Source organism: Zingiber officinale, chromosome 2B, assembly GCF_018446385.1.
Source record: "Zingiber officinale cultivar Zhangliang chromosome 2B, Zo_v1.1, whole genome shotgun sequence".
In the NCBI taxonomy this organism is placed as follows: Eukaryota; Viridiplantae; Streptophyta; class Magnoliopsida; order Zingiberales; family Zingiberaceae; genus Zingiber; species Zingiber officinale.
The window spans coordinates 79,146,211-79,160,153 of NC_055989.1; the positions used below are offsets into that span (position 1 = coordinate 79,146,211).

At 46.6% G+C, this 13,943-nt stretch overlaps 1 protein-coding gene across 1 annotated transcript; it reads left to right on the forward strand.

Annotated features, from left to right (window-relative positions):
• The first annotated feature begins 266 nt into the window (after positions 1-266).
• Positions 267-1,017, forward strand: LOC122045971 (mannose-specific lectin-like). The gene has a single exon (XM_042606426.1). The coding sequence runs from the start codon at positions 325-327 to the stop codon at positions 832-834; it is 510 nt and encodes a 169-aa protein (XP_042462360.1). The 5' UTR covers positions 267-324; the 3' UTR covers positions 835-1,017.
• Positions 1,018-13,943: the final 12,926 nt, after the last annotated feature.

Genomic DNA, 13,943 nt, shown 5'->3' on the forward strand with positions numbered 1-13,943 from the left:
TATATATAATTGATCTGAAGTTGCCGGCATTTCTTACGGCTTACTGATCTTTTTAGATACGTAGGAGTTTTTAAATATTAAATATAAAAATAATATCCACAAATACAATTTTTCCAAATATTAAAATCAAGCATTTAAAAAAAACATTTGTTCGACCGAAGCCCGAATATCTGAATTATAAAATATATATTGTTAAAAGAGTAAACTCAAGGACGATTAAATTGAGTCTCACGGCCCTTCAATTTACCTCCTCGCCGTCTATAAATAGAAGCGATCGAGTTGCAGATCTGGATCAAGCAACCTTCACTCGATTGACTGATTAGCATGGCTGGCCTTGTCATCCTTTCCGCTTTTCTCCTCGGCTTCCTCCTGCCTTCCTCCATGGCCGACAACGTTCTCTACTCTGGCGACACGCTGTCAAGCGGCCAGTCCCTCACCCAAGGCAGTTACAGCCTCACCATGCAGTCCGACTGCAACCTCGTGCTCTACGACTACGGCCGGGCGGTCTGGTCCTCCGGCACCTACAACCGCGGCTACAACTGCGTCCTCCGCATGCAGAACGACGGCAACCTCGTTATCTACAGCAACAACAACGCCATTTGGGCGAGCAACACCGGCGGACAGCAAGGCTACTTCGTTCTCATCCTACAGCGCGACCGCAACGTCGTCATCTACGGCTGCCCCAGCTGGGCCACCGGCACCAACGCCGCCAACTCCAAAGGCGTCGTGGTCGTCGAGCACGGCCGGAACGACACTTCCGCCGCCATGGTGGTGGTCGTGCCGGAGGCTGACGAGCCCCAGAACCGGAAGATCGCCATGGTGATCAATAATTAACTGATCGGCTCCACAACGAGCCACTGATCACTTTTATGTTGAACAAATAAAACGAGTGAGAAGCGAGGCCGCATAAATAATTAGCTACTTCGCTAGCTACACAACCGCGCTAGCCGCCTTCTCCTTGTTTTGCACTCTTAATTTGGTGTGAATTGATGAGCTTATGTAGCTCCTTTTCCGTTATGCATCGATCGATGTAAAATAAAACCTTGAGCAGTGTTCGAAGAACTAGCTACAGCACCATCGGGAAAGCAATCGGCACCGAGCTCGACGATCTTGTTCAATCAGAACCTCAATAATAGAATATAACTATAAAGATCATATTAAAAAAAAAAAAAGGAAAAGGGAGCTTTTAAGTACTAAATCTGTAACAACCCTCCCTCCTCTTTAAAACAGAGGAAGAGAGGTGGAGCCTACATTGTTAACAGCAGCATGATCTATCTACATGACCGAGGAGAAGCTATATAGTGAAGAGGTAAATAGAATAACTATGAAGCATGAAATTATAGAAGAAAAGAAAATTAGGAAAGAAAGGCTGAGTGGATAAGATAAAATTGATGGGACAAAACTAAGATTAAATAATACAATTGTTGATTACTTTAGTTTGTCTATAAAAGAACCATCTATAAATAGACTCCGTCAACTGACAGTAATAAATAAAGAAAATATTATAAAACTTCATTAATTGAGAGAGTAATAAATTAAAGGAATAATTAATAAATTTTAATTTTATTTTAGTGTAATCATATTAAATGATTCTCTTTTACACCCCTCCCATTACGATAAATTTAACAGGAGATCTTTGACATTGAGTTTACTTGCTAGCTTGTTGAAACATTATTTAAATAATAACTTAGTAAAGATATCACTAATTTGATCCTCTGTAGAAATATAAGAAACTGATAATTATTGAGTCGCTATAACAAAATGAAAATCAATTTCCATATATTTTATATGAACATGAAAGATTGAATTTGTTATGAGATATGTTGCTCCAATATTTTCACACTAAATTTTTAGTATAATATTTGATGCAAGATGAAGTTCAGAGAGAAATGATTGATACCAAATAATTTCAGACATTGTATTTGCTATAGCTATATATTCTACCTCAGTGTTTAAACAAGATACCTTAGGTTGCTTTTTCGAATTCCATGAGATAAGGTTTCATCTAAGAAATATTACATATACACTAGTAGAGCATCTGTCTTCAGGAGAACTTGCCCAATCTACATCACTATAGATATGTAATCTCGAGATAATTGGCGATATAAAAGAAGACCGTGCAGAATAATACCCTTGAGATAGCGAAGTGATCCGGTGATAAGGACAGGAGACCCTTGTCGGCAGGGGGTCAACGGCACGTGGAGGTCAAAGGTCAAGATAGTCAACTCGGAGACCGGCCGACCGGGAGCAGGCCTACCGACAGGGCCCCGCAGGCCGGTCGGCCGTGTATCCTCCGAACCGAATGAAAGACAACCCGACTAGGGGTCGGGTTTCTGATGCTCAAAGGTAAAATGGTTTCAAGGGTCGAGCGGGATGTCCGTTCTGCCGGTGCACAAGACAGCACAGGCAGGAGCAGTCTCATCCGAGCATATGACTGATACGGGAGTAATATGCCTGCCGAGCGGCTGATCCGCTCAGCCCCGGAACAGACAAGGAATGCAAGAGGACAAAGGAGACAGGATAACATCATCCTCGAGACACCTGCCGCCGACAAGTAGCAGAGTTGGCGGCCGAGCCGTACATAGAATCATACGGTGGAAGCTTCCACCGTCACATCCGGGATATGCTCGAACGATTGCGGAATGGAGCCAGAGGTACTTTTCTAACACAGGCTTGTTAAGGTATGTTTGGGGAAAAGTGCACACATCGGGAAACGTGCCCGCGCTTCCCCGGGGTCCTATATAAAGATCCCAGACGTCATCAAAGGTATGGATGCATCTCTACTGTAGCCTCGTTGCTCTGCCTCTCTCGTTGCCTGACTTGAGCGTCGGAGGGCCGTCGCCTGGAAACCCCTCCCGGATCGGCTTCCTTGCAGGTTCGTCGGAGGGCTACACCACCAGTCGGAGATAGCGGAGCGTGCCACGTCCCCAACGTCCGTCGACTCAGCGCTCGGACAGGATCAAATTGGCGTCGTCTGTGGGAACGCACCTGAATTCGAGCCAAGAAGATGGAAGAAGCTGGACGTCAACTCCTGGTAACGCTCTCTCCCGAGGAGCTCGAAGCACTCGTCCAAGCGCGAGCCGCAAAAATCGTGGAGCAGCAACAAAAAGCTCAGGCTGAGCGGGCAGCACAGCAGGCAACATCAGCCTCAGGGGGTCGAGCACCACCCGAAGACAGGCAGGAGCAGCTCTCAATATGGGGGCAAAACAAGAGGCCGACCGGCACACAGATGGGGGCGCCGCCCACCCCGATACCCTTTCATCGGGCACTGTTCCAGACGCCCTCGGAGGTGGCGCAAGCTAATCAAGACAAGGGGTCCTCATCAGACGAGGCACCCATCCGGGACGTCAGAAAAGGAAAGGCACCCCGCTCGGACATGTCGCCCGAGCGGACCAGCCAGCAGTTTTCAGATGCCATTCTTCGCGATCCACTGCCGAGGCATTATGTGCCCCCTGACAGTACCGCCACTCTGCATCAGTACACAGATGGTGTAAAATGCCGAGTGTTCCTCACAACGCTTTCGGGATCGGCTCATCGGTGGTTCCGAAGACTGCCGGACGGCTCAATCACTAGTTTCAAGGAATTTCGAACGGCGTTCCTCCATCATTTTGCTAGCAGTAGGCGCCACCAGAATACCAGCGTCAGCTTGTTTGCCGCCAAGCAAGGCACGAGGGAGCCGCTCCGAGCGTACATTCAACGCTTCAACCAGGTGGCCATGGACATTCCAACGGTCACCTCGGAAACGATGGTGAACGCGTTCACGCAAGGGCTCGTGGACGGTGACTTCTTCCGATCACTCATCCGGAAGCCGCCTCGGGACTACGACCACATGTTGCATAAAGCCAACGAATACATCAACGTGGAGGAGGCCCAGGCAGCAAGAAGGAAAGAAGCCCAGAGCGACCAACCAGCTCCCGCCGAGCAGAAGCAACCCATCAGTCACCAGCCACCCAGAGGACCGCGGGCCGATGTCGCCCATCCTCATCAGCAAACTCTGCCGCACGCCGTCCAACAAGTCGCGGCTGATCGGCCCAAGCACAAGGGGAAGGTATGGACCCCAATGTTTTGTTCACTCCATCAATCGGCTACTCACAATACCCGCGACTGTCGGAGCCTCCCCCCCATCGCTCACCCCGCACCAAGGAGTTACCGCCGCCGATCGCCTTCACCAGATCGGCAACATCGACAACGGAGCCCCATGTAAAAGACAGAAAGGCGATCCCCTGAGCGGCAGCACCGTCAGCAACACGGAGCCCACCACCGAGCGTCAAATGAACGACCATGACATTCCTCTCGGGAGGAGGAGAACAGGGGCAATGCATCTTGGGGAGAGATCAACATCATCACCGGTGGTCCGACCGGCGGAGATTCGAATAGAGCCAGAAAGGCGCATGCAAGGCAGCTGAGGATCCACGCGGTCGGCTGCAGCCTGGAAAGGGCGAGCGGACCCGAGATCAGCTTCGGGCCTAGAGACCTTCAAGGAGTTGAAGTCCCTCACGATGACGCCCTGATCATCCGAGCGGTAATAGCCAATTATACTATTCATCACATTTTCATTGACTCAGGCAGCTCGATCAACATAATCTTCAAGAAGGCCTTCGACCAACTACAAATTGACCGAGCCGAACTACTACCAATGACGACCCCCCTCTATGGATTCACGTGGAACGAAGTCTTGCCGGTCGGCCAAGTCCGGCTGGCTATCTCGTTGGGCGAGGAGCCGCTCAGAAGGACAAGGACCACCACCTTCATCGTGGTGGATGCTCCTTCTACATAAAACGTCATCCTGGGGCGACCGGCTCTCAACGAGTTCCGGGCAGTCGTCTCTACCTTCTACCAGAAGATTAAATTCCCGATGGAGGATCAAGTAGGGGAGGTACGAGGAGACCAGCTGGCCGCACGGAGATGCTACGTGGAGATGGTCCGAGCCGAAGCCAAGTCCGCTCGGAAAGTGCCGCAGGTCGAGGTACATGCTATTACTGAAAAGCCACATTCTTTAGTTTATGAAGAAAAAGAGGAGGTGCAGATTGATCCATCCCGACCGGAGGCCACCACCTTCATAGCATCCGATCTGGAGGAGAGGCAGAAGGAAAAGGTGATCAAATACCTCCAGCGGAACTGCGACGTCTTCGCCTGGTCGACCCATGAGCTGCCGGGGGTTTCGCCAAGTATAGCGCAACATGAACTTCATGTCCAGCCAGACGCTCGTCCGGTGAAGCAAAGGAAGAGGGACTTCAACGCAGAGCAGAATGTGATAATCCGGGCGGAGATAGAAAAGCTTCTGGAGGCCGGTCACATAAGGGAAGTACAATTCCCGAGTTGGCTTGCAAACGTGGTCCTGGTTTCCAAGCCGGACAACAAGTGGAGAGTCTGCATCGACTTCCGGGACTTGAACAAGGCGTGCCCGAAGGACTTCTACCCTCTTCCCCGGATCGATCAGCTAGTGGACTCCACGGCCGGGTGCGAGCTGATATGCATGTTGGATGCATACCAAGGCTACCATCAAGTGCCGCTCGCCCGAGAAGACCAAAAGAAGGTCAGCTTCGTCACGGCGGACGGTACTTATTGCTACAATGTAATGCCGTTCGGATTGAAGAACGCGGGAGCCACCTACTAGCGTCTGATGAACAAGGTCTTCAGAGAGCAGATCAGACGCAATTTGGAAGTGTACGTAGACGACATACTTATCAAGTCCTTCCGGGCGGCCGATCTCTACGCGGACATGGATGAGACCTTCCAAACATTGAGGAGGTATGGCGTTAAACTTAACCCTCAGAAGTGTCTATTCGGAGCAAGAGGCGGGTGCTTCTTGGGTTACATTGTGACCGAGCGGGGCATAGAGGCGAACCCCAGCAAGATAAAGGCGCTGCAGGACACGCCGCCTCCCAGAAATCTCCGAGAAGTGCAGCGTCTCACCGGTCGGATAACGACGCTGTCAAGGTTCATCTCTAAGACCGCCGACCGGAGCTTGTCATTTTTCAAGATACTCCGTAAAGCCACCAAGTTTCAATGGGATGAGGAGTGCGATCGGGCGTTCGAGGAATTAAAGACTTACCTGAATTCTTTACCCATGCTGGCAAAACCAGCCGTAGGTGAGCCGCTTCGCATTTATTTATCATCAACTGAGCATGCTGTGGGCTCAGCATTAGTGAAGCCGAGTGGCGAGGAGCAGCCAGTGTACTTTTTAAGCCATATCTTAAAGGATGCTGAGTCTCGCTACACTGGTCTCGAGAAGTTGGCTTTCGCCTTGGTTCTTGCAGTTCGGAGGTTGCACCCTTACTTTATGGCGCACACAATTATTGTGATGACGAACAGCCCGCTAGCGAGGGTACTTCTGAACCCTGAAGCATCCGGACGGCTTATCAAGTGGACGACGGAGTTAAGCGAATTTGATATCCAATACTAACCCCGCTCGGCGATCAAAGCACAATCCTTGGCAGATTTCATAACCGAGGTACAAAAGCCTGAGCCCGAAGCTACATAGAAAATATATGTGGACGGATCGTCCACTCGGCTCGGGAGCGGAATGGGGATAGTGCTACTTTCGTCTCAGGGAGAGCGGATGCATCTATCCATCCGGTTGGACTATCGGGCAACAAAAATGAGGCAGAATACGAAGCCCTCATAGCCGGATTGCAAGCCGCACGGCATGTTGGAGCCAGTCGGGTCGTGATCCACTCGGATTCACAGCTTGCCGCTCAGCAAATCATGGGCGCTTTTGAAATAAACAATGCCAGACTCAGATTGTACGCAGAGCCCTTTGAAAAACTCAAGGCCGGCTTCACCGAGGTAGTAGTCCAGAAGATACCCCGAGCGGAAAACCATGCGACAGATGAGTTAGCCAAACTCGCGAGCTCAATATCGCTGGTCGTCATCCAGCCACCCATCGAGCAAGTATGTTTGGTAGCACACGTGGACCAGATGGACGACCTCACATTCCCAAGCGATTGGAGGGCAGCCATCATGGAGTTTCTGCGCTCAGGGGCCTCACCGTCCGATCGGGATGAAGCCCAGCTACTAAGGAGAAGAGTCGGTCGGTTCACTCTCATCGGAGATCAACTTTATAAGAAGGCTTTCTTCCCACCACTGCTAAAATGCGTCAGCTCAGAAGATGCAGAGTACATTCTCAAGGAGGTACACCAAGGATCTTGCGGAGGTCTTCCGGGCGGCCGATCTTTGGCTAGGAAGATCCTGCTGGCCGGATACTTCTGGCCGACGCTACATGAGGACGCCGCTCGGACCGTCGCAACGTGTCTCTCCTGTCAGAAGTACCATAATTTCTCGCATAAGCCGACGAAGGAAATGAAAGTGTCCGACGTGTCTTGCCCGTTCGACCAGTGGGGCATGTGTTGGGTTTTTCGGGCCGCGAAAACCGCGTTTTCGCGTCGCGGAAACCCCGAATCACCCTAGCCAACGGATCTCGTGCGAAGAAAAGATTTCAAAACAAAATTACAAGTACGAGTTTCTACTTAGATCTACTCCTAGATCTACATGAAAAGAGTTATACCTTCGGTGCGTGCCCTTTGCGTATCCCGCTCTTTCAAAATGTCGGATCTCAAGAGTATCAAGATAGATACTCCTCTAGAAGTATCCACACGGGCTCGTAGGTGGAGAAAAACACACAAAGAGGTGTGCTAGCACCTATGTGTGGTTCGGCCAAGTTGAGGAGGAGAGGGAGAGGAAGAGAGCTCCAAGAGGAAGAAGAAGGAATAATGCACTTGAATGAGGAAAATCAATACCATTCCCATTCAAAAGTGGCCGGACACTTTTAAAGTGTAACTCCCAAAAATTGCATTAAGTGCAATTAATGTGAAGCTATTAAAGAAAATGGCTTTGTAACTTCCATGAGGTGGCACCCATGATGATGTGGAGTAACATCATTGGTCCACATCAATGCCAACTCACCAATGAGGTGGCATAAAGTCAAGTCATACTTGACTTTTTATCTTCCTCTCAAGTCAAGTCAAACTTGACCAAATCTCTTTCATGGTTGATCTAATCTAACCATTTGATTCAAGCCTACTTAATATAATGAATCTAATTCATTAAATTAAGTTAATTTAATGAGTCATAATCTAAATTAGACTCATTGAATACATGAATCCACTTGAGTCCAACTCAAGTTAGCCCAATTAGGATTACTCTTAATCCAATTTGATTCATCAAATGAATTTAATCCTCTTGGTTCATCATATGAACCTAATCTCCATCTAATTGTCCTTAGTGTGTGACCCTATAGGTTCTTGTAACGTTGGCAATGTCCTAAACCCATTTAGGAGCATAAGTAATGAGCGGTATCTAGCAACACATCATTACTACCCAAGTTACAAGAATGTTGAGATCCAACATCACCTTGTGACTACTAATTGTGACTCCTCACAATATATGACAAGTGTCCTTCTATCCTAGACATCTAGATTGATCAATATGAGGCATAGACCGTGTCATCCTCTAATCAATCTAAATCTTGAACTCCAAGTAGACTCACTCAATCAAATGAGCTCAATATCATATATTGACTCATTTGGGCATGGTCATGCACTTCGTGGTTTCACTCTATCAAGAATATCGATGTCGCTCCCGTCATATAGGAGGGATAGATCCCATCTACATCACTCACATCCCTCTGCATAATTCGTTACATACCCAGTAATCGCCTTTATAGTCCACCCAGTTACGGGTGACGTTTGACGAAACCAAAGTACATAACTCCTTATGTAGGGATCCATGGTGACTTCAGGTCTAAGGACTAGTAGTCATACTAATAGCCACATGAGAAAGTATATGACACTCATATAACGATCCATGATATTTTCTCATGGCGGGTCATTCAGTATACATTCTCCAATGCATACCCATGTGTCAACTTGATATCTCTATATCCATGACTTGTGAAATCAAGTCATCGAGTTGACCTACATGCTAGTCTTATTACATTAACATTGTCCTTGAATGTTAATACTCGACTAGGAATGATTAAGAGTAGTGTTCCCTATATCATCTCACTATCGGTTCAACTAACTGATTGATATAGATGAGAACCGTCTACTCAAGGATGTTATTATACTTAGTTTATTTGTCACCAATACAAGTAAGTATAATAACCAAAAACCAAATGTCTTTATTTATATAGAATATGATACAACAAGTCCAAAATACAATCATCAAACGATTGGCTCTAGGGCTCTAGCTAACAATCTCCCACTAGCACTAGTGCCAATCAGTGTAGGCTCTAAGCCCCAATGACCAAGTGTGACCATCATGCTTCCTCTGTGCCAAAGTCTTGGTCAAGGGATCTGCGATGTTAGCCTCTGTAGGTACTCTGCAAATCTTCACATCTCCTCTCTCGATGATCTCTCGAATGAGATGGAAGCGCCGTAGTATATGTTTGGTCCGTTGGTGTGAGCGAGGTTCCTTCGCCTATGCTATAGCTCCATTGTTGTCACAATAGAGCTCAATGGGGTCAGCAATGCTAGGAACCACCCCATGTTCAGTGATGAACTTACGGATCCAAATTGCCTCCTTTGCTGCCTCTGATGCAGCAATGTACTCGGCTTCTGTCGTCGTATCCTGCTTCGAACTCTTCCAGGTGACAGACCACCATTAATGCAAAATACGAACCTCGATTGCGATCTATAGTCATCCCGGTCGTCTGGAAGCTAGCATCACCGTAACCCTTTACTAGCTCATCATCGCCTCCATATATCAAGAAAATTCTTTAGTCCTTCTTAAGTACTTAAGAATATTCTTGATCGCTATCTAGTGACTTTCACCGGATCTAACTGGTATCCTCAAAGCATACGAGACATCAGGTCGAGTACATAGCATGGCGTACATGATCGATCCTATGGCTGAGGCATAAGGGATCTGATCCATGCGGTCTCTCTCCTCTCTAGAAGAGGGGCCTTGAGTCTTCGAAAGACTCACGCCATGTAACATTGGCAGAAATCCCTTCTTGGAGTTCTGCATGGCAAACCGTAGGAGTACCTTGTCAATGTATGTACTCTGACTTAGGCCAAGCAATCTCTTAGATCTATCTCTATAGATCTGTATCCCTAGAATGTGGGATGCCTCACCTAAGTCCTTCATTGAGAAGCAACTCCCTAGCCAGGTCTTGACAGACTGAAGTATAGGGATGTCCTTCCCAATGAGTAGTATGTCATCCACATACAATATGAGGAAGACAACTATATCCCCTACAACCTTCTTGTAGACACAAGGCTCATCTTCGTTCTTGATGAAACCAAACTGTTTGATTGCATCATCGAATCGAAGATTCCTGCTCCGAGAAGCTTGCTTTAGTCCATAAATGGACCTATGCTGCTCTGCTAGTATGTTGTGGATCTACAAAACCCTCGTGTTGTGTCATGTACACATCCTCAGTAGGTTTCCATTCGAAACGTTTTGACATCCATCTGTCATATCTCATAGTCATGGTAAGTAATAGCAAGCATGATCCGAATGGACTTAAAGATCGCTACTCGAGAAAAGGTTTCATCATAGTCAATACCATGAATCGCTTGAAACCTTTAGCTACCAAGCGACCCTTATAGATAAGTCCATAAATGTCTTTCTCTTAAAGACCCACTTACACCCAATGGATTTTACCCCTTCGTGGATCAACCAAAGTCCATACTTGGTTTGTGTACATGGATTCCATTTCGATCTCATGGCTTTAGCCATTTATCGAATCTGGTCTCATCACCTTCCCGATAGGTGGTAGGCTCATCCTCTATGAGCATAACGTCATCATGGTCGACAAGATAAATGAGTATCTCTCAGCCTGACGCGCACCCTATCAGACCTGCGAAGAGGTATGTCTACTTGAACTGGTTGTTGTTCCTCAACTCCTTGTGGAACAACATCATCCACAACACTTTGTGGTTCCAGTTCAATTTCCATCGAGGCATCAGTGCTATTGTTTGCATCTTGAACTTCTTCAAGATCGAACACGCTCCCACTAGTCTTTCTAGAAACAAAGTCCCTTTCTAGAAAGACCCCAATCTTTGCCACAACTACCTTGTGCTGACTGGGAATGTAGAAGTAATATCCCTTAGTTTCCTTGGGATATCCAATGAAAAAGCACTTGTCGGATTTGGGTCCTAATTTGTCTGAGACTTGACGTCGAACGTAAGCCTCACAACCCCAAATCCTCATGAAAGACACTTGGGCATCTCTCCCAGTCCATATCCTATATGGTGTCTTTATCACAGCCTTGGATGGAACTCAGTTGAGTATAAAAGTTATCGTGTCTAAAGCATAGCCCCAAAGGTATGTCGGAAGATCTGTGTGACTCATTATCGATCGTACCATATCTAATAGGGTATGATTCCTCCTTTCGGATACATCATTCCACTGTGGTGTTCCAGGAGGAGTGAGTTGAGATAGAATCCCACACTCAGCTAGATAGTCACGGAACTCATGGCTAAGGTATTCTCCACCTCGATCGGATCGAAGTATCTTAATACTCTTGCCAAGCTAGTTCTGTACTTCATTCTTGAATTCTTTGAACTTTTTAAAGGATTCAGACTTATGTGTCATCAAGTACACATAACCATATCTACTGAAGTCATCAGTAAATGTGATGAAGTACCTATAACCGCCTCTAGCAGCGACATTGAAAGGGCCACATACATCACTATGTATGAGTCCTAACAAATCAATCGCTCTCTCACTGTGCCCACTAAAGGAAGTCTTGGTCATCTTGCCTCGTAGGCATGACTCGCATACCTCATATGATTCAAAATCAAATGAGTCCAGCATACCATCCTTATGGAGCTGGGATAAGCGCTTGTCATTTATATGACCTAAGCGATAGTGCCAGAGGTAGGTTTGGTTCATGTCATTTGACTTGAATCTCTTGGTATTTATGTTATAGATAGGGCTCTCAAGGTCTAGAATATAGAGTCCGTTTATCAGAGGTGCACTACAATAGAACATATCGTTTAAAAAGACGGAACAACATTTGTTCTTTATTGTAAACGAGAAACCTTTCTTGTCCAAACAAGAAACTGATATAATGTTCTTAGTTAATGCAGGCACATAACAAAAATCGACTAACTCTAGTACAAGCCCAGAGGGAAGAGATAGAAAGTAAGTCCCTACAGCAACAGCAGCAACCCGTGCTCCATTGCCTACTCGTAGGTCCACCTCGCCCTTTGTCAATGCCCTGCTATTTCTCAGCGCCTGCACATCAGTACAAATGTGAGAAGCACATCCAGTATCTAATACCCATGATGTAGAAATAGATAGATTGACTTCTATAACATATATACCTGAAGTGGAAGTCTCACTTCGCTTCTTCTTAAGATCCTCCAAGTATACCTTACAGTTCCTCTTCCAGTGCCCGGTCTGACCGCAGTGGAAGCAGGTAGCATCTTTGGCGACCCCTCCTTTAGGCTTCAGTGCCTTGCCTTTGCCCTTGGCTTGGGACTTTCCCTTGCCTTTGGGCTTGCCCTTGCCTTTGGGCTTGCCCTTGCCCTTATGTTTCTAAACCATCAGAACAGTGTTGGGCTTAGCCTTCTTAAGGTTTAGCTCAGCAGTTCTTAACATGCTAAGCAGCTCGGGCAGTGGCTTGTCAATCTCGTTCATATTGTAGTTTAGAACGAATTGACTGTAGCTATCCGGCAAGGATTGCAAGATCAGGTCAGTAGCCAGCTCTTGGCCAAGAGGGAACCCCAACCTTTGTAGATTCTCTATGTACCTAATCATTTTGAGTACATATGGGCCTACAGGAGCCCCGTCTGACATCTTGCACTGAAACAGTGCCCTTGAGATCTCAAATCTCTCATGCCTCGCTTGTCCTTGATACAACTGACGAAGATGTTCAACCATATCGTAAGCGCACATTAACTCGTGTTGCTTCTGAAGCTCAGAGTTCATGGTCGCGAGCATTAGATAGGACACATCTAATGCGCCATCTTGATGCTTCTTGTAAGCATCTTTGTCAGCTCGCGGGGCATTGGCAGGAGGAGCCTCCGGAATGGGCTGCTCCAGAACGTACAGTTTACGTTCTTGGGTGAGAACTATTCTTAGGTTCCTGTACTAGTCCAGGAAGTTTGCTCCGTTGAGCTTGTCCTTCTCGAGGACAGATCGCAGGGAGAAGGTGTTCGTGTTCGACGTCATGACAATTCTACAACAGAAATAAATGCAGAAATAAGTATCATATTCTTAATCATTTAATTAGGTCTTTAACTAAATGATGCTCCAACTGAATTCTATAATTCATGTGGGACAAGATCCACATCATACTAAACCTTGAGTTAGCTTTGGCTAATACGCCCAAGACTTAGTATGATCGGTAGGTAACGATTACCAATTACGTCTCTATGCAACTCTTGTTTATAGAATCAAAATCCGCATTTATATTAAAACTCGAATTAGCTTTGGCTAATACGCCCGAGAGTTAATATATATGTGATTTTGACCTAACTTTCCAACCGTTGGAAGAATGTCTATAGTTATACTCGATCCAACCGAGTTAACTAGGAATACTCAATCTAATTGAGTTGAACTCACCCATGCGTTGATAGGCGGGACCAAGATTGTCCCTCCGTACCCTACCAAGATAGTATGTGTTGCTCTGCTTTGGCAGATTCAACAACTACATGCAATCGAGGTAGTGGTAGGTATCACGGCATGGTAGCCATTACGAGTTGACGTGATTTAGATCTAATCTAAATGATGATGCGTATCATATACTCGATAGATCTAATCTAATCGAAGGGTGCATCATGTGCATGACTTAGATCTAATCTAATCGTTAGGCACTAATTAATTACTTAATTAACTAGCATGCATCACATACACACAAAAGCAATTAATTAAATTAATTTGTGATTTAGTCATGGCCCTACTACGATCTTCTCAAGCCAATGAGAAGATCGGATGGTCAACCTAAGGTCAACAGCTTCTCAAGCTCCTTCCGTTGACCACCTCGTGTT